This window comes from Falco rusticolus, chromosome 7 (genome assembly GCF_015220075.1).
Source record: "Falco rusticolus isolate bFalRus1 chromosome 7, bFalRus1.pri, whole genome shotgun sequence".
Classification (NCBI taxonomy): domain Eukaryota; kingdom Metazoa; phylum Chordata; class Aves; order Falconiformes; family Falconidae; genus Falco; species Falco rusticolus.
The window spans coordinates 54972585-54995124 of NC_051193.1; the positions used below are offsets into that span (position 1 = coordinate 54972585).

At 37.1% G+C, this 22540-nt stretch overlaps 1 protein-coding gene across 1 annotated transcript in view; it reads right to left on the reverse strand.

Annotated features, from left to right (window-relative positions):
- Positions 1-21293, reverse strand: part of RYR3 (ryanodine receptor 3) — a 233982-nt gene extending 212689 nt beyond the window's left edge. Inside the window, exon 1 of the mRNA XM_037394911.1 lies at positions 21148-21293. Within this exon, the coding sequence (XP_037250808.1) occupies positions 21148-21198 (51 nt within the window). The 5' untranslated portion in view covers positions 21199-21293. The remainder of the gene's footprint in view (positions 1-21147) is intronic.
- Positions 21294-22540: the final 1247 nt, after the last annotated feature.

Here is a 22540-nt window from a genome sequence, read left to right on the forward strand (position 1 = left end):
CATTTAATCTTTTTTTCCTAGACTAGAGTTTCAGCTAGGAAGAAGGTCCATACTCTCTGACAGTATTTTGTAAGCAATGTGGCACAAAACAATAATTCAAGTAAGTTATGTTTTTGTTTTAGTAAATTTCAGGTCCAAAGAAGTGGGACATTCTTTAAAAATGCTCTGTCCGCACTACTACATGTAGTACCATTAAAGCCTCTGGTGATACAAGCACACAACAAAATAATTTCAGCTATAATAAAATGCATATAGTTTTCAAGCTGTGCTAAATTTTTATAGCTATGTCTTCTACCAAGTAGAAAAAGCAGTAATTTAGAATAACAATTAAAAAAAGTAAACAATGCCATCTATTCTGATAGGACTCACAATAGTAACATACAGATTCATTTCAACACAGCGTGATGTGATGGTCTCAGGCAAATCATCAGTATTTCTGTACAGCCTCATTATAATGGCTAAGCAATAGTGCAACGACAGTACAATGGAAGTGTAGGCAGAAAGCTAACATCAGTTGAATTTAATGCCCTTGTAGATTCCCAACATGGCACCTGGTTAAGAGAGAACAGGTAGGTAGAAGGCAGGGGAAATCTATATTCAGTATGCACCAGGCATCAGGCTTCAACATGAGACAGACAGCTGACTGAAAACAACTAAAATCTACAAAAATATATTTCATTAGGTTTTGGCTCAATTTCAGAAGCAGTCAAATCAGTGGTCTAGCTATGGACATGTCATTGTGGTTTATAGCGAACACTGTTGTTTTGAGGAAAGTAGAAAATATTCACCACCAACCTTCTCCTTTCTTGTACACTCCACAAATTACCATGCAAATCTGAAAGCGTCAGTTATAACATTTTCTGGAAACTTCCTCCTAAATTTTCAAATGTACAGATGTTACCTGATTTCTCATGTAGTAGGATGCAGAACTCCTTGCAAAACCCTTGTACATTTCTTATTATAAAACCTACATCCATCCTCTACTGTGTTTAATTCTTTGTGAAGATGAGACTTTTACTTCAATATGGTTCTTTAGAAAGGAATTTTTCACCTTTCACCTTCAAAATTTACCTTAGGCCATGAAACAGAATGAAAGGCATTCCTATGTAACTTATAGATTAGGTCTGTCACAGCACTGTTTCTTTTCTAAAGGTCACAATTATTTCAGCATCATTTCACACAAGCATATTTCCATACTCATCATACTTTGTTTCCCATGCCCTGAACTTCAAAGGTGGCAATGATACTGTTCCTGCAAATTGTGAGACTACAGTCTGACTCATCATCTTACCTTTCCTTTGTCCTTACCCTGTTTTTCTGTGCTTGTTCAAGAGGAAAACATGAAGAATTATTCTGAAGTGATGACATCCTAAACCAAAGGATCAATTGCATTCACACTTGACAAAACCTTGCTTAGGGGAAGAGGTAGGAAGGAAAGGCAGACTGTTAAAAGGAGACCAGAGTAGATTTAATCATTAGATAAAAGGGTTTCTCTACAGTGACAAGATTCCTTAAGAGTTAAACTGGATATGGTTTCCATGGAGCTCACTCCCACAGAAAAAAAAATTACAGCATTTTGAAACATTTGTTGGAAGCACACAGGCAGCCAAATAAATGGCAATGCACCACTTTGAGGCTTTATTAGGTCACTTAAATCCTACCTGCAAGTGGAAGCTCAGGGGAGGGATTTTTACAGGGCTTTACAGAATATTTCAGCCATAGTTTTCTATTTTAGAAATCTTTGCCAGAGAACTGCAGAGAAGTTTTTTGTGCAATGCAAGACTTCATCATATTAATATAATTACTTATTAGCAACAATGGTTCCAAGTAAACTGAGGGGCATGGCTTAACTGTGAATGTAAAAAAAAAAAAAAAAAAAAAAAAAGAATGCTGACTTAAATCTTTCCTTGTCTTTGTTAGGAACTGCATTTCTACTGTTGAATTTGATAATATCATAGGTGTCCCATGCTTAAAAGAATCACAGCTATAAAAATTCCCTCTTGCTAGCTGAGCAAGAAACTGTCTTTTCTGCGATATGTTTGCCTTTTACCTCAGACCTAATTAATGCATGCTCCAAGAAAAGGATTTTCCAGCTCTAAAGCCATAGTGATAAGGGCACAGTCAAGTTTTCTGGGAAATTTTTAGCATAAACTATTTTATAATCTGCAGAAATAAACTGTATCGTGCAGTGATGGAGAAGGATAGTACAGCAGTTAGCTTTAGTTCTGCCCTAATGGCCACTGATCGCCTTGGATTCAAGTGTTCACCATGTGCATCATAAGCACAAGGTATTTAACCTTAGGGCTGCCCTTGATATCCATTATACATGAGCAAAAACATTTCACTACCTCAGATACCAAGGATAAGCACATTAAAAGACTGACATCCCTCTAAGTCAGCAACTTGCTTACATTTTCTTACAACACCAAATTCTTCATAAACCCTCAATGGTCAGGAATGCCCTTCCTGCTGCTTAAGGATGGTTCTCTCAGTGACAGAAATCCAGCTAAGACTGTAAAACTGATCAGGAGAGTTCTGGCCTATGGACAAGCTACAGCGCTACTCCTAAATTCTTCCTTCTAATTTGGCACTAAAACCTTTTTTGCTGGCTGATTCTGCCTCAGAGAGTATACTTCCTGAAAAGTCCCGTGCCTTGTGACAATAGTAAAAAGATGGGTGAGTAAACACTGTTAGAAGAACTACATCAGTAAGTGGCACCAGATAACCTGTTAACAGACTGCTCCATTCATCCATTCAAGTTCATTCACCTTTGCCTCATGTTATTCATCTCATCTGTTACCAACAAAATGGAAAGGCAAATGGTAAGATGCTATACTGAAAATGTGAGATTTTAGAATAATCTATATTTCATACTGAAATACATATCAGAGTTCCAAAGAATTTGCCAAAGCCAGAGCTGTCATATTTATCTTAAGTAAAACCCCTTACACCTCCAGTATCAGGAACCAGGATTGGTTCTATAAAGAATTAGAAAAATGTCAACGATGAAACAAAAACTTTCTCAAACTAAGGAGAAATTACAAACATTTTAAACTTTCTACCTGTTGTAATAGGTTTTCATAAGAAAAGTCTCTGAACAGGGTGTATTAAAGACAGCCAGAAGCAGCAGAGCATACCTCACCTCAAAGTATTTCAGAATCTGAAGGTCTGCAGTGCTATCCAGATAAAAAAAAATAATAAGCAAAAATCATTCATAACTGATGGAGAAAAATGGCTACACATTTCAATAATGTGATTTCAGATATTTCTCAACAGAATTACAGAAGTGATTATCCTAACATGAATTCCTATAAAACAGCCTAAGAAACATCAGAGATTTTAATCCACAGAAATCTTCTGGCAAGGTGACCTGCTTAGTGAATGAGGGAAAGGCTGTGGATGTTGTTTACCTGGACTTCAGTAAAGCCTTTGGCACCATCTCCCACAGCATTCTCCTGGAGACACTGGCTGCTCATGGCCTGGATGGGTGCACTCTGCGCTGGGTTAAGAGCTGGCTGAACAGCTGAGCCCAAAGAGTGGCGGTGGACGGAGTTAAGGTTAGCTGGTGCCTGGTCACAAGTGGTGTTCGCCAGGGCTCGGTACTGGGGCCAGCTAAGTTTAATATCTATATTAACGATCTGGACAAGGGGATTGAGTGCACCCTCAGTCAGTTTGCAGACGACACCATGTTGGGTGGGGGAGTGCTGATCTTCTGGAGGGCAGGCAGGCTTTGCAGGGGGATCTGGACAGGCTGGACCCATGGGCTGAGGCATCGACTGATGGGGCAGAGCAGCTGGGAAGCTGCCTAGCAGAAAAGGACCTGGAGGTGCTGGCTGATGGCCGGGTGAACATGAGCCAGCAGCGTGCCCAGGTGGCCAAGAAGGCCAACAGCATCCTGGCCTGTATCTGAAACTGTGGCCAGCAGGACAAGGGCAGTGATTGTCCCCCTGTACTCGGCACTGATGAGGCCGCACCTCAAGTACTATGTTCAGTTTTTAGGCCCTTCACTTCAGGAGGGCTGTAGAGGTGCTGGAGCGTGTCCAGTGAAGGGCAACAGAGCTAGTGAAGGGTCTGGAGCATAAGTCTTATGAGGACCAGTAGAGGGAACTGGGGTTGTTTTAGTCTGGAAATGAGGAGGCTGAGGGGAGACCTTATTGCTCTCTACAACTACCTGAAAGGAGGCTATAGCAAGGCACTTGTTGGTCTCCTCTCCCAGATAACAAGCAACAGGACAAGAGAAAACTGCCTTAAATTGTGCCAGGAGAGGTTTCATTTGGCTAATGGGAAAAATTTCTTTACTGGAAGCTTGGTCAAGCACTGGAACAGGCTGCCCAGAGAGGTGTTGAGTCACCATCCCTGGAAGTATTTAAAAGAGGTTAGATGTGGCACTTAGGGACATGGTTGAGTAGTCCCTAAGGACTTGACAGTGTTAGGTTTACAGTTGGACTAGATGATCTGAAAGGTTTTTTCCAACCTAAATGATTTTATGGTTCTTCCCTATGATGTGTAAAAAGAAAGGATATTCCCAGAATTACTTCTTTCTGAATTAAAATTCCTTCAAAACTAAAATGTGACACTGAACAGAAATGTAACTATCAGAAAAGAATACCCTTTAGAGCATCAAAAGCAGTATGAAGCTCCTCTTTAACCAACAGCAGTGTATAGACTAATGACCACTGGAGTACCTGACATCCACTACTTTCTTGAAAACAGTACAGTGACTGTACTGACAGAAGACCACACATTTAACTCTGCAGGAACCTTGGAAGTGTGTTGCATCGTACCTACCAGAGCCTTGCCAGAAAATACCTTAGCATAACTTGGGGTACCAAATAGGCCAGGGATTGTTCCCAATAAGCAGTACAGTTACGGTCACCCTGGGGAATTAGTTTTGCTATATGCATGTAAGTCGCTCACTTCCACTTCACCTCAAGACTAGAGAATTGACTGAGGCTATCTCTATTTGCTAGCATAGTCAGAGACTTTGCAGCCTTCAGAAAAGAGTTAAAAGTATAGCTTGTCTCCTCTTAGGTTGGTCTCTGGGTTGAATTTATATTCTTTAAAATATGTCAATATGGCCTTGTTATGAAGGGTGAGCAAGTTCTTGTCAAGTAAATAGGAAAGTATTATGTCACTGTCCAAGAAATGGTCGTCACCTATGTTTAAGAGGGACTCAGCAGGCAGGAGTATAAACAGAATTGTGAAGAAACCAAAGATCCAGTTATATGGAAGTAAGCTAAACAAACTCAGGTTACTTATTCCAGAAAAGTCAAACTAGAGAGGGAATAGAATTCTTCTTTATAAATATATTGACAGATGACACCGTCACATGAAAAAGATCTAGAATTATATAAATACATTTAAGTTGAAAAACTGAAGGAAGATTACTGTATCGATGGATTGGTACCTTGACAAAAGCAGCAGGGGAAGAGATATAATTAGCTTAAAAATTGTACTTCAGTTCAAAATGGATTCAGTGACTCAAAAAGTTCTTTCCATTCCTATGTTCCTGTGACACGCAAATAAATATTTCCACATGAATGAAAGCAAATGCCAGACTACGCAAAGATACTTCAGATGGATGCTGTGTAGTAAAAATAAGGCAGAGACAGTAAACAGAAAGACTGGAAAGTCTCAATGACTTTTCAAGTCTGAAAAAGAACCTACGAAGATGAACTTTGACAAGTAATGACATAAAGATACTTTGCTGAGAACAAAGTTCTGATCTGTTGCATTCCTTCTGTGTTCAAGAATATGGGGCCTTGCTCATTTTTTGAATGTAGACTCCACTTTGAATTTTTTTCTTTTCCACAAAAAATACCTACTTTTTTGTCATTTTTCCCATCCAGAGCAAGCAAATTCCTTTTAAGATTCCCTATTTTGGCAAGCCATGCATGTCAAAATGAATAAAAAGCCTGCCATTTCTTATAATTTATTGAATTTGTTACGACCTCAAGCAACAAGAGACTTTAGGACAGTTGTTCTCACACTGGCTTTTACAGCCTCAGGTAGAGCTAAAGGGGAAATGTGTATGAGATAGTGTCTCAGCCTCTTTTTCCAATCTCTCCTTGTGAATATTTGCTGTTAATGTATACTTCATAATGAATACAAAGATTCTTGGTCTCCTTACCCAAGTTTACCCCCATACTTTTTTTTTTTTTTAATCATCATTATGGTATTACTATCTTTCTTGTCACACCATATTCCATCTCTGTGGGATAATTGCACCTTAGCCTTTTCCCTTCTCCTTCCTATCGCATTAAATAAATCTTTTACAACTTATCCCTTCTTTAGCTGCCATCCCTTCAATCAAGCAAAATCCCATTTCTGATAAATTTGTGGTACTAATCACAAATGTCCATCTACAAAATATTCAAGTTTGGGTTTGTTTTTTTTGTTTTGGTTTGGGGACATTACCACCTCCCACAGTTGAAAGTTCCCTGCAGACATAACACACAACCTATTTCCTCTTTTCTGTTTTTTGGGGGTTTAGTTTATTTTAACACCTTCATCTTGCTGTGTAACATTTCAATTGCGTTATGATTTACTCCTTTTCATACTGACAAAAGTCTCATTTTCCTTGTGTGCTCATCTACAGCCTGTCCAACCACAGATTAAAGTAAATTCTTTTTATCAGAGAATGTGCCGTTTTCTTCTGTTTATAAAGCACCTAAGTAGACACTAGCCTTCAACTGGATGCAACGGTATTACCAGTTTTTAAGTCAAAACCACTCAAATATTTTTTACAAAAAATTCTTTTCAAGATAGTCTATATATTAAAACCATATCATTACACTTTTAAACTAAAAGGGGGTAGGTTTAAATTAGATTTTAGGAAGAAATTCTTCACTATGAGAGTGGTGAGGCACTGGAACAGGTTGTCCAGAGAAGCTGTGGATGCCCCATCCCTGGAAGTGTTCAAGGCAAGGTTGGTTGGGAGTTTGAGCAGCCTGGTCTAGTGGAAGGTGTCCCTGCCCATGGCACGGGGGCTGGAACTAGATGGTCCTTAGGGTCCCTTCTAACCCAAACCCTTCTATGATTCATATTCCATCATAGGTACTAGACATTATTTTGTTTACTTACATTAACACCATAACTTAAAGAAGACCAGCTGCAAATATTAATAGTCCTTCAGAGCATATTAATTAAGCTAAACCTCAGATTTTAATCATGGTTCACTTGAGATAGTTTAAGGTAATTCTGTCAAGTTTGACCACTGTTAGATCACTGGACTGAAATTACCTTTGCTCAATGTAATACAAGAAGTAGTTGGTCTTCTTGTTTAAAGTTGAATCATTTTTTCACCAGCAAATCTTTATATAAACATAGAAATTAAGTTTCTGATTAGTTTTGGCTGTTCAACTATGCATTAGATCTCCCTTTTTGAATCTGCAAGCTTTCACGTGAAGCACATTTGCCTTCCAACAAATTACTATTTAGCAACAGTACAGTTTCATCACTTGTAACTACTAAGGACTGATCCTTACACATAGCTCTAACATTGTATGGAGTTCTACATATGAACATTACACTAACTTGCAAATAACTGAAGCCAAGGCCTGCAACGAGAGATCCAAGCACAACCAGCAGTCAAGAACCATGCAAACTATGCATGTACTAGACAGAAAGAAGCCAGAGTGAACAGCAATTGCTATACATATATAATATTGTAACAGGAGAAGTAGTACTTGGGAAGAAGCAGGTGTTGCCATTGCTTCAGACCACTATTTTAGGACAGCAGCACATTGCCCAATATTGTCTAAGGCAGTATTTCTGCAAACATTGTAACTCTGCTTTGTGTGTCACCCCAGAAGTGCTCACCTGATCAATGTGCAGTTATCCTACAATCAAACCACTAACCTTGTATCTGACCAGTATGAAAAAGGTACAGAACTGACAACCATTTAAAGAAACCAAGCAAAGGTCATATATGCCAAGAACCCTGACTACGTAAATCTCCGCTTGAACAAAAGGAGATAGAAGTTACCCTGGAGATGCTACCTCAACTACCAAAGAAAGCAACACCTGGACAGTGACATGATCTGATGTGGGCTAACTCTCAGCACTGCGAAAAGCTCACTACTTTTGCCAGGTTTATACAGTGTACCTGCTTTTCAGTAAATAATAACCATGTCTTTGCCTCTGTCCTCTGCAGCTGCACTTGAAAGGAATAGCTCAGCAACTTCTATTGTAACTGCAAGCTCCAGTTTACTTACTGTGAAAACACCTGTCTCAAGAAATGATAGGAAGAAAAAACAGAGTACACAGAAGTTGATGTCTGAATCTGGTGTTCTGAGATAGCTAAATTACACAGACATCTGATAGAGTGTTTCCCTACAGCAATGGGTGCTGGAGATTTAAGAGATGCACAAAAATAAAGAGGTTGGATATAGTTAACTGATGTTGCCTGGAAGTAGCCTGAGGTCAGGATAATCTTCCATCATCTCCCATGTTATTACTGACTTCTGTTATTACTGCTGCTTTCTGTTTTTATAGATAAACAAAGAAAAGAAACACAGATGTGAAAAATAAAAGTAGTAAATTGATTAGGATAAAGTTAGATTGCATGAATACAGGATAGAGCTGTGCAATTATGTGTTTAATTTTCTAAACAGCTCTAGAAACATTCTGCTGATGTCACAGATTACCTATAACAGAATATCACAACTATCACCTTTTGGCCATCATTATTTTTTCCTTGAAGATTTTGTCCCCCCATTTTCTATGTTGTGGTGAATGCATTTCACCCTTTAGAATGTTGTGGTTTATGATTCTAAATGGTCTTCATATTGGCAAGGATAAGAAAGGTCAATTTGCCAGTTAGAGTGGTAACATAAGCCTTATATACAGACCCTTACTTAGTCAATGTTGGTTTTTAAGCCTAAAGTCAAGCTTGAGAGAAGCTGATGTAGAAAGATCCCTGGAAAATAAAAATTAATAAGTCTTACTAACAAAAATAAACCTCTGTCATGAAATGAAAGTTACATGCTCAGAGTGAATCTAGAATCTTCCATACCATCAAGATTCCTGAATTTCAGCTTAATCATGGAGGGACTGTACTTCCTGACTCAGCTTCCCTCAAAGTTTGTGGTTTTTTCAATAACAAGGCAGGAGTGGATACAGTTTTATAGCTTATTGTTTGTGCAATGGTGTGACAAGAAGTAGGAACTATACTCTGGTTAGCAGTAAAAGGTCATTAATGACAGCTTCTGTAAATTATCTGCACTTGGGCTAGCTAGGGCTTTCACAATGAGTCATCAAACAGTGTCATTTCAAAGCAAGAACGTTCAAAAGTCTGTGAGAAACATTTTCTCTTCTTATAAAATGCCCTTCCCTAATAAAGTAAATTATTTAACATTATCAATATACTTTGAGAAGTGGAAGTTTTAAATGCAGGTGATAACCTACTTTTTTCCTCCTTGAGGAGACTCATTATTGCGTAACAACCTAGAGATTAGAATGTATTCTATATTAGAAGAACAAACTAGCTGTTTAAACAACATTTACAATGAATGATGTATCATACCAGGTTCTTCTTTTAAACCTCACCATTTGTTTACATCTGGCTGGTTTAGTAGCTGCTATATGCTGCTTTAACATTCGCAATCATACAAGCATACCATACAGCATAGTTAATTTTGTGCATAAAGAAGATCAGGTGCAAAATGTGTAACAAAATTCTGAAACTCAGGTGGATTAGCATGAGTAAAGCAAAACAGTTCTTTGTCAAGCCAAGTTTGAAATACCCTTACCATTTCACACATTAAACTGAAGTAACAATGGGAGAATGTTCACATCACTGGTGAAGAATAAAATCCCACATCCTATACCCTTCAGGAAAACCATTATATTCACTTCTATAAAACAAGCTTTGTCCCTTAAGTTTATCTTTTCAGTGCTGCATAAAATCATTGCCTTAAAACCACAAAGGTGCTAAAAAGTCCTATAATATCTCCTCAATTTTCCTTCTCTTTTAAAACACCAATTTATATTAATACACTTCTATTATTGAAGTTTTTTTCCTAAGTGCTATCATAGTTGATTTTATTAGTTGCATATAAAGCAACCATTTTTTTCTATCTTTATAAATATCTGATATCAAAAACAGTTTTAAACACTCCAAGAAATACATCAAGATCATTATTATACAAAAAAGATACATCAACATCTGTACAAAGATAAACATAAGAAAAAAATTTATGGGTCTGATTAGATACAAATTTGAAGATAATCCTATAATCCAAATATGCTACATTGCATCTTATATTGGACCAGGTAATATCAATGTCACTTAATTGTACAGGCAGAAAGTTTTTGGATCTGTACAAGATCAAAAATTTTACCACATATATATATATGCAGAAGAAATTTTTAAAAGGTCATGGATATCTTGAGCAAAACCACAATACACACAATAAATAAATCATGTAAAACCAAACACAAATAATTGACATTCCCAGTGACTAATGGAAGAGATTTACATTGATTAATAGAATTTCTTTAAGGGTTGTAACAGCAGAAGGGTCACTAAAACTGCTAAATTTCAGTTTCATGAGACTCAGTTGGAACTTTAATAATCATCCATCAATGATCACTGATTCCAGTGAGATTACCTATCTATGAGAATCAAGGTTCTGTTTAAGTATTAGTATTGAGGTACTATGTATTCAAGCACACAACTACTTTTCCCACTCACAGCATAGAGTTACATTTAAGATGGGGCCAATTTAATCTTACCCAAGACAGTCACCTAAGATCCAGTCTAGCAAGTAGAAAAAACTCTTGATATTTTGAAAGCTTTGCACTCACATGTTAGTTACATTGTGCTAAAAAAAATAGTTGAAAACAATGCTTCTAACATACCGATTGAAACACCTGGGTGATTCAGCCATCAAAAGTGCTAGTCAGCATCAGCCACTCCCTGCAACTTCACCTATACCAGATTACCTACAACTATTTCCAGGCATGGTAACGAAGTAACTGAAATAAATGAAGACAATGAAGGCCAAATCCCACATTATTCAGGCAGGACTATTTCCAAAAGTTCTGCATAATCTTACTAAGAAAGCAAGTAAGGAGTCTTAAATTCACTCTACAGCAACTCACAACTCTTACAGAAAAAGTTTAGGGTCTGCAAATTAAAAAGCTAATATTGTTCCATACATTTTAAAAACCTCACTCCTTATTAATTCTAATGTGTGTAAACAGCACATAAAGGAAAATATGCAGTCTTAGATGAAGGTTTGGCGCACATTATTAACACAATCACTATTTAAGTCCCACAGATAGTGACTGATCAGAAAATCAAATCTTATTTATCCGTTATTAGCACTTTTTCCTGTGATTGTCAACACGTATGCAGCAAGGAATCTTTTGTCCTGTCAATGTTCTTCATGACAAGTTTACCTGGTAACAACAAAGGCAGGCATGGCATACAAGCTCAGACTGAGGTCTTCAAAATTCTGAAGTCTACAAGTCTACCTTTCCCAGCTTTGGCAACATAGGAACTATAAACTCTGTTGATTCTGATCTTTTGGGAAGTGCAACAGAGATAGATATGCATTTTAGAAGGTTACATTAGTAACTTGGAATATAATACTGACAGTTTGGGGGGGGGGGGGGGGTGGTGGTATTTTTTATTTTTCTTTAACCAAAATGTTAACTGACTGTATCAATGTTTCTATACATTATCAAAGAGCTTCTGAGTTCGACAAACTACTGACATTGTGTCTTTAATATGTACTAGGTCCTCTGGGCATTTTCCATATACGGAAAAGTTGAGACAGTGTAGTCAATGAACTTCAGAGGGAGCCTTGGGAGATGGAAGTCATTTGGCTTTAAACAATTTAGTGAATCATCCGAGGCACTTTATTATATATTCTAAGCTTGATGATCCTTGTACGTAGTATTGCTGATGCAGTTTGAAAGCGTGTTAAAACTTCAGTGTTTTAAATTAGTTCTGCATCTTCTGCTAAGCAGCTGTTTCAAGTTTCTGAGTTGAAATTCTATTGTTCATACAATTAATTTGTAAAGGATTTTATTTAAGTTGCAGTTCTTTTGTACCATATTGTTATTGAAGAGAATTCAAGTTGTTGCAATTGGGTCAAGGGAAATTGGATTTCTGATACAAGGCGTTGGAGAACCTGGTTGAGTGCTGAAGTAGCCGAAATGCTCAAGATTGACAGACATGTTTGTTGTGGGCTAAAAATAGCAGAGACATGTGCTGACTACTCGTCTTACTGAGGAACTAGCACTTGCTTATTTGGATAAAAGCCCAGTAGAAGGAGCAAACCTGATGTTAGTATTGAATCTTTCACCTTATGTTGCTGTTGCCTCTGCCATTGCTTCTACTGATTGAAGCTGCCACTTCTCACTATAGACATGACATGCCAAAAGAGGGAACAGGAAAAGAGAGGTTACCTGATCAACAGACTGGCCAGCAGCTCCTATTTACAGCTTATCCACATCTGTTAAGACCAAGAGTTGACTGACAGCAGGTGTGCAATGGCTGACCAACACATGTATGTATACATCATACTGCACGTGAGACACTACCAGAAGCAGATCAGGGTAGGGGGGCAGAACTCTCCTGTAGATTTTTATAATCCCTATGCATATCCTGATCTTGAACTACTTTAGACACACTCCGAGGATGTCACTTATTTGCCGGTTGTGCTTCAGAACATTACTGTAACTTTCCAAAAAATAAGATTCCAAAAGTTAACCAAGTATGTTTTTAGGAGCAAAACATCTTCTGCAATTAGAACAACATACATACTTTTAAAGTAGTGCCTGGTACACAATTTTAAATCTTTCAGCACCAAAATCACTACATATGGAATGGTCTGGTGACTTCTAATGATATTAAACAGAATGTTAAAGTTTCTAAATTGAGCAAGTAAAACATGAGGCATAAATGTATGCATCAATGAATATTTCAGTTTATTTCAGAATCTTTTAAAGTGTGTTTACGTTAGCTATTGTTTTCTTAAATGGAGATGAAAATTTTACTGTCTAAGTCTGTGCTTATTATGTATCTGCACTGTTATTATGTGCCATTTGGGAAAATATGTGTTTCATGAACGAAGTCAAGAAATACATGACTTTAAAATAGTGTCCTGTGATTGACCTCAATATATTCTAAATAACTGTGTGCCAAATTTATTTTTCTTCTCCTCCCTGCCCACAACCCTGTTGTAATTTTTGGAATCTGTATCTAATGCACCTGGCAGCATTTAGATGTGTGGTCACAGCACTGCCATGGGAACTGAGAAAGAAGCAATATGCACAGCTGGATTTCAATATGAATCACATCCAGTTAGCATGGCAGGGGATTAGTAAAGAGGCACACAGATCAGGCAATCCACTTGCTGCATTCTATAAAAATGTGGGAACATCACTAGCAAACTCACTGTTTATTACCAAAGATATTAATCCCCCTTCAGACACCAAACAGCAGAGCTTGAGCACAAGACAAATCCCCCAACAGCCACTGGTGGGGCTAGGGGGAAATAAGGAAATGTATGCTTGGAGCATTTGTTTAGGATTATTGCATGGTCACAAATCCTATCAAAAAGGCTTTTAATTCACTAACATTCTAAGATGAGATTGAGGAGTTTTGTTTGATTGTAAAAAAAAAAAAGAAAAGAAAAACTGACAAGGAGTTAGTTCTATCCTAGGAGTTAAATCTATCACGACTGTATTCAATCTTACAAGCATTTTGTAACAACACATTGTATTTATAATATATTTTAATACATAAACTGATTACTTTTTGAAATAGCAATTTTTTTAATTTAAGCTGTAGAAACAAACAGTTGCAAAGCACACTGCTGAGTTCATGTAGTGCAACGTTGCTTTGTTTTTAACTGGTGTAGACTGGGCCAATATGAATCAGCTGGCAGAAGTACAACTCATTACATAAATCCCATACTTATTTGTGGGATATATACATATATCATGTGACATATGTATACATACATGTATCATACATGCATGTACTATAATTACATATAATACAACATGCAGTGTACAATACATCTCTGAACATTATTGCTCTACATCCTTGTTGGAAAATCTAGGTTTACAGGCTGTTCTATAGATTCAGGGAAACAGATCAAGCAATGTACCATCTCCAACAGCAGCCTGTAACATCAGGACCTTTAGAAGTGTGTCCCTAACTCAACTATACCTCTGAGTAATCAAGATGCAAGTCTTCATTGTCCACCTGTTGTATCTTCAAAAATTCTATTTACCTTTTCTCCTTTCTGCCTCCCTTTACTGGATAGTCTTTCAATACACTATCACCTAGAAAATGCATTTTTCCAGAATATTTATTAAAGCAAGTGTTTTTTTCCTCATGACACCATTCAATCTACGTTATAATTGTTTCTGTAACTAGAACAGAAAAATTACTACCTAACATGTTGGATATCATTTCACTGCCTTCTCATATTCCCTTTTTGCTTTCCTCTATTATCTTTCCTTTTATTTTAATTGCAAGCTTTTGGCAGCATAAACATTCAATTCATTCTGTATATGTACCACAAACTGGGAACAGACCTCAAGATCTTAACTCAGAGATAAGACTCAAGTATATCAAGAAAAATTATGTTAAGTTCTATGAAATTTTAATGCATTTGTGGCTCTATCAGGCTTATAGGAGGCTTTCCCCTCTTCTCCACAGCAGCTATACAATTCCAACCAATAAATAAACTTCAAACTACTTTCATTGTATTAAACATACCAAACCACTTAAGTGTTTCCCCTTTTCACCTAAGCATAGTGCAATTTTCCTAAAGAACTCTTCCTTACCAGGAGCCTGAAATACCCACTTAAATGAGATTATTTCACTCCAAAAGAGAAATTGCTACAAATTAATTGAATGACTCTGATATAGAGATCAAACCACTACACCAGTGTGTCCATAGCTAAAAAACAGACACACTATACAGTCTGAAGGCATGGCTGTCGTGTTTATAGGACAGTAGAGCATTTACTTAAAATTCTGCCTTGAAAAGAAGTTGCAATTAATTGCAGAAGATCTTATCTTTATTTCATCAAAAAAACCCACAGCATACTACAGCATATGACGCACTAGAAAATTTGTCATATTGTAAATCTTATAATATTACCTAGATCTTCAGCAAGGAATAGTCCTAGGCAAAGAACAAACTTATAGTTTTGCATATAGTGACAAACAGGGCAAACCTATTCATAAAGTTGAAAACACATGCAGGGAGTAAAAGCAGCAGTTCAATAGGTGAAAACAAAGAGAGCAACATTACTGACGAAGAAAGACATTACAAGCTCCAAGAAACTTAACCCAGGATAAATTCATAAAGTTAAGTATGATTTCCATGGTAGAAACAAGGAAAAGAAGTCAAGAAAAGTGATTGCAAGTAGCTATACTGGTGATAGCCTGAGTTCTAAAAAGAAAAAAAAAAATCTATTTGAAAGACCTTTTTTTTTTTTTTTTTTTAAATGGAGTGGAAGACGCAGAGCATTTGGTTTAGTTTGTTGTGCAGTTTTTGTTCTTCTTCTTAGAGGACTTAAAAGTACAGACTGCTATACAATTGTTAAAAATTGTGCCAATAGGATCAGAAGGGGGAGATTTAATGCACAGAGATAAATAGATACACAGATACATAACAATTTAATTCAAAAATCACTGAAGCTCCTCGTACACACCAGATCTCAGAAGCAATTCAAGTTTTATGTAACATTATTCTTTCTTTCTTTATGCTGAAAGGAATTGACTGACTAGTGGACAGCTGTTGTATCATGAGTTGCAGTACATTTCAGCGACAACAGACAAAATGTCCTAATTAATTTGAAAACAATACCATGGAACACACTCAGCTATTCAAGAAGCATGCAGAAGCTGTGCCAGCTGCCTTAAAAGGGGCTTCAGGAAAATTCCACCGATTTGATCTTAAGGTTTTCCTTGGGTTTTACTTGACTTTTACTACATAAAATTTTCTATATTGCAGGTATTTATCCAGTGAGCATTATATAGCAGATATTTGTACTTTATGGAATCAAGCCACACAGATGTGTGCTACAGAATATCAGCATGCAGTTAGTAGCATAACTATTAGATATTAAGTTGGATTAAGGATTAATTATTTTAATGTTCCCACTTCACACATTCTTTGTTATCACTAGGCTTACACCACTAGGGACACAGATTTGATAAAACACCATTTATTAAGAGCATCTAAAGAAGAACTGGTTTTATTCCATGCTAATCCTGGGGAGTACAACTCCTAAAATAATTTTGAAAGGCATGATATAATTACTTTTTATATTTGGCAACAGATTGCTAATGATTGGAAAGAAAGAAAATCTAACTCATGCTATATCCAACAGTTCATATTGTAAAACTGAGATAACTTCCCATCTCATCTGTAACATCTGGATAGTAGAAAAGCTATTTTTCAAGCAATATAGATAGGAAAGTGTACCCACATATACACATGTATGAGCCACCCAACTGTCTTGCCTCTGAGCAGCAATTTAACACACAAACGATCAAAACCATACCTGAAAAAGTATCTGTGCACTCATTGTATAAAACTATGTACATGGACTAGATCTTGAAAAAATTAAATCCAAATATTCTAATCTAGGACTTCGTAACAACAGTACTTTGCTATTTAAGTGTAACAGATAACTACACTCGGTCTGTGACAGAAAACAATTTCCCACTCCTATGTGTAAATTTTTAGATAGCGATTAAAGGGGTTTATCAGAATACTTAAAATTAGGTCACTGAGACAAGCTGTTAAAGCAGCAAAAGTCAAAGAAGAATCAATTGCTAATCGATTGTCACTCAGAGAAATTAATTTGTAAGCAGTCGGGGAAAGAAGCACGCATACACAGACACATGCACAAAGGCATACACACACTAATACCCATACACACAAACACACACTCTGTTCAGATCCATAGAAAACAAGGCCAAACTTTCTTGACTAATGTGTTATGAGCTGTCTCAAAAAAAAAAAAAATTTATTTGTATTAAAATAAGTGGAAACAGTTTCCATTAATATGATGAATTTCAGGAAAAGTAACAAAGCAATATTCCTATTAAGTAATGTTACCACCATAATTTGGACTCTAAAACAGTAAACAACTTTTATATGCTTGATTACAAGTACATTTAAACTGCTCCCTTGTTTTGGGCAGGGTTGCGACTTCCCCCAGCACGTACACCTCTCCCCAGTCATATGCTCTGTTAGCTTTTGTTTCCTTCCATCAGAAATACCTATGTAGTCACTTGCTATCTGCTCTAGGGCATCACCTCCTATTTGATTAATTCAGCAGCAGTGGGAATGACAGAGAACATGGGAATAATTTCCAGAGAGGAAAGGACTTTGTCAGTTTGTCACAGTACTAAAGTCCCAGTAGCTAGGAAAGGCTCGAATAACAATGCTTTACACTCATCCTCATTGCCAAGGGCAACAGGGTTCCCTGGATATCCCTCAGCATGTCACCTCAAAACAGCACAGGTTAACTTACGTGTTCTCACCTAATGCTGCATAAATGTTACTTTCATTAATTTCTCATATAATCATACCTTGGGCAGGCATAACAAACAAACAATAGGGGAGAAGTCATCTAAAGAACAAATATTACCAGAACAGGAAACAAAGAGATAGCAGTATTGCATATTACACGTGACAAGCGCTTTCCTTCTCCCTTCCATGCACGTCATGCAAGTAAGCACACATACGCTGAATATCCAAGTCAAATGCGGATGAAGGCCACTAACAAGAAAACTAAAGAAACAATTCCAAGCATTATTACAGAAACAAAATATCAAAGATTTCATAACAAAGACACAGCAGCAAGGTAGCAGTTTGAGAAAAAAAAAAGTGTATTTATATATTTATTTATATTCATACTGAACTTACAAGTCAGGGAAAAAATAAGAAATTAAATTACAGTTTTGCTGATTGACTGGATACCAAGCAAAAATTAATTCCAAACCAAATATAAGAATAAATGCAGTTTAATATATTACAATTTAATAAAGGAAAATAGCATGCAATATGATAAAATGAAACAGTACTAGTTATTATGCACAATATAATAAAAGAGCAATAGGAGCAAAGCATCAAATCATTACTGCAAAGCATTACAGAGACTAAGAAAAGGATACATGACCAATTACCACCTTAACATCATCCAGGCCCACACTTCAGCTGGGAAGCCCATTGCAGCTGGCACCAGGAGTCTCTTGGTAATTGGGAAAATTCCTACTCAATGTATTAACCCATAGGTGAGGCTTCTGGCCCAGTCCCAGGAGCTCGCCCGCCTTTATACTCAGTGCAAAACAAGAATAGTTTACATACCAAGCAGCCTAAACTTAAAAGTTTACATATAAGTACAGGCATGCACTATCTCATTATTTGTAAGGTTCGCACACACCAGAGATGTTGGCCAGACACCTGAGTGTGGTAGAGTTACTGTAATGCTACAGCTGTGCACAATACATTGTCTGGATGGTCCTGCTCATATCTTGCTTGTTCTGGGGGCTCAGGACAAACACCACCTGCTCATTAAAGCTGTCCTTGAGCTCCCCATCCAAGTTAAACAATTCCTAATTAAAGACAAAGACTTTTATTAAATTGATTACTGCTTATGAAAATTTTCACAACTGTATAAGTAACATCTTCCTTTAAATGCTATCATTGCACATAAAAACTTCACACAGGAACTGGGACTTACTTGAAACAAGTACTTAAGACCTACTACTACTACAGCAATGATGACAATGAAAGTGTTACTGTCCTCTCCTCTCTGAAATTTGTTCTTAAGGCTTTTGTCATTCCCACTGATGCCAAATCAATCAAGTATGAGGATTGTCTTTTAACAGAAAGCGATAGTGAAAAGCTTTCCATGAAAGTTTATAAATATGTCCACAAGTCTGCTGCTCCCTAGAAAGAAATACAGGTATCATTTTTATGTGTTAATGAATTATGCACAAAACTATACAAAAACTTAGATCCAGGAAAAAAAATCATCACGACCAACAAAAAATGAGGGACAAAGGGAAGTTTTCTCTTTAAGGAAGCAAAACCTAATTTTACAATACTTTTAAGCGTTAATTCACTTGCTCTTTCAAAAAATACTGTAGCATACTTTTGGACCAAAAGAGGTCTAATCTTAATTTATACATTAAGAAATTTATCTCCGAGAGCCTAAAATATCCTAGAGCACTTCTGTCTAGAGCCTCAAAAATAAGAATATGGAGATCAACAATTTCAAAGGAAGATTCAGCTACACAAACCTGGGAAACATTCACTAGCAATCCAAATTCCCAGAAAACATTTTAATCTCGAGAAGATCCTGATTGATCAACAATTTCACTGGAAGAGTTCTAAAGGGCTACTGTACTTCGTGGTTCTATGTACAAACAGCGTTTAGGTAGCAATAAAAGCTGTAAGTAATTAGTACTGAAGGCTTACGTCACCATAGCACTTGGTACCTAATAAATGGTTCCTTTCTCATTATATTGAGATATTGACAACAATTGATCCATCCCTTCTCCACAAAGGTGAAGGAAGTTATAATGGAGCAGAGACAACAGTAACTGATAGCCACGACAAATCTAGTCCATTTCTTCACTGTATAAGATTTCCTAACGCCAAGTACAAGGAATGCTTCTGCATAGTTTCACTTTTGCTGTTTCCATTTTTGGCCCCCATCTCTATTTAGCACTTTATTTTACCCGTTGGAAAGAAGTGCAGTGGAGTTCTTCTAGCATGAGAATGGGTCACAGCAGCAGAAATTGCCATCTCATGTAGCACACACAGACTATCCATGAATAGGCAAAGCTTCTCACTTCATCACTGAGAAAGACTGTTCAATCAAGGTAAAAGGATGAAGGACATTCGTTTAAAGCCCCAGTCTTGAATAAAAACACCTTCTCCTAAAGGCGGAGTAATATAAAACTATGTATTAGAGATACCTCAAAAAAGTGGAAGGGATTTTGGAAAGGATACTTCACTGTAATTAGCCATTTCCCTACCCCTGTGAAATTCTTCCAAGCTTGAAAATGCTCATGACACTTCATCACACCTAAACAATTTACATAAGCAGCAGCAGCCATCACCACTCTCCAACCTTTAATTCCCAGAAATAAATATTCCCAGCATCCCAGAAATCAGACTTGTAATTTCCTGCTTTGGGCACTTAACATGTTTTATTTTAGAGACATCCTTTTAAAGTTGTATCAGCTCTAGAGGAGACAGTTTCTGGAACATTATTTGTGATAAAGGTGAAGTAAAGATAGTATGGAAAGAGGAGGCAATACACACATCAACAGCAGTTTTTTCATGCTAGTTACACAACAACACACTCTTAGTCATGTAAAGTAAAAATAATGAGATACACAAGATGACACATGAAAAGGATCTTACCCTCTTCCCAAAAATTAATGCATGAACACTAATTGCTTAAAAGTCTAAATTGATTGTCATACTAGGTTTGTGTAAAGCCTTAGGAAAGAATGGTGTGAGGGCTTTTTATAGGAAATTATACCAAGTGAAGGCTATCTCACTAATTAACACCCCTTCCCAAAGAAATCCTTATCTCCTTCTAAAATAAACTTCTTTTAAGCAGATAAAGAACCCAAACACTTGCAGAGCCCCGACTTCAACATCTGTTGGTATTCCCTACACACAAGTGTGCGTCTGCATACATGTTTATCTGAAGAGGTCATCAAGGGCTTGCTTGGTTTATTCATCATTTTAAGGCTCTCCTATTTGCAAAGCTTCTGTTAATGTCAGTGAAATCTAACCTAGACAGAAGTTTCAGAGGGCAGATATTTGGCATGCTACATTTAGAAACCCAAGTACAAAGTTGATGAGGACACTTCAAACACAGGGGATTACAGCGGAAATAGGTCTCCTTATACCAAACTGGCTATTGAGCAGATTCAAGGAAGAACACACTGAGACTGCCTGATGCTATTAAAGCTCATATTCTTGCTTTATTTTTTTTCCACTGACAAAATCAATTCTCCCACTTGGCAAAGCGCAGCACAGAAATAACACTTTATTTTTAATACAACAGAAAAGGAATAGAAATGAGACATAAAACCATGTACTGCATGACCTATAAAAAGCAGATACTTACAGTTCGTAGGAATTGTATTTCATCTTCCCCTCCTTCACCCCCTTCAGCCATGGCTCTTGAGGAGTCAGCTCTGCTGAGACTCTCTGATCGCCTCCACCGTCAGCTCACTGCGCTCAGCCCCGTAGAGCTCCTCTTCTCCTATCAGTATTAGCATATAGCTAATCCACAGCCATATAGGGAGCTCAGCTAACTCCACTGCACTGCAGACTGTCAGTCAACCCCCTCACTGCCAGAGCCAACTGCGCTGCTTTTCCAGCTCATAGCAAGCAATTCTCTTCCTTTTCTCTCTACCCTAGAGGCAAAAAAACCCTACTGGTAAGGTATTGCAGAAAGCATTAGGTGCATCACTAGGTGTTGATTATTTTTCCACCACATATTGTCTAATCAAAAGAGCAGTAATGATGAAGCGTTAATGAAAGCAGAGCTTGCCCTTCCATTTTCACAGATCAGGGTACCCAATTTTGCATTGAAATGTATCAAATTCAGCAACTCTGAACCTACTGTTTTGTGCAGCAGAAGGATGTAAATCAGACGATCACAGGACAAGCTGATTTTGACAGCAGATATTTTCAGCTTGCTTACAATAACTTCCGTTTCTTGCTTCTCTGCATAAGCAGCTGCAAATCTGATTTCCAAGATGACTTAATGATCTCAACCTACTATATGTAGTTTTTTGTGCTATCCTTATAAATGGTATTTATACATATATCCTAAGGACTGCAAGGTTTTTATTTGTACGTTTTCAGAACTGCCCCTGAATATGCTTAGGGGATGGTAGAAATTTACTTCAAAACCTATAAATCACAGTTATGTTAAAGTAAAACTTAAAATAACTCCATATTCTAGTTAAATAATGAATAAAAATTAATTAGTGAAAATTGCTAGTTATTATTTTAATATAGCAAACAAGCAAGGATACAAATAGATAACTGCAGAACAAAATTTACTTAAGCAAAGGGAAGAAAAGAGAAAGGACACAAGGAAACAGAGAGCACTGAGGAGGCTCTAGCCAGCCAAGTCACTGTACAATCCTGCATGTTGTGGTAAGGTTGCAACCACAGCCTACCCATACATTTCACCCCTGAAAAGCATTACGCAAACTTTATGCTGTCCATACATACATGGATACAAACCCTCACAGACTACCATATGTATAGTCTTTTTCTCAATAAAAACATGGTTTTCTTTTACAAATGAGAAACGTCGGCACAAGGGTAAGGGAAGAATAGCTTTCTTGGGGTGACAAGGACAAGTGCAACAGTGAAAACTGAAACCAGATTCTCTATGTCCACAAACTAACATGTTAATAGACAGCTGTCCTCTGGACACGGAACTCAGTGCCCCCACCCACCCCCAAATAATACTACTCTGATTTTTCACTACTTAAAGTAAA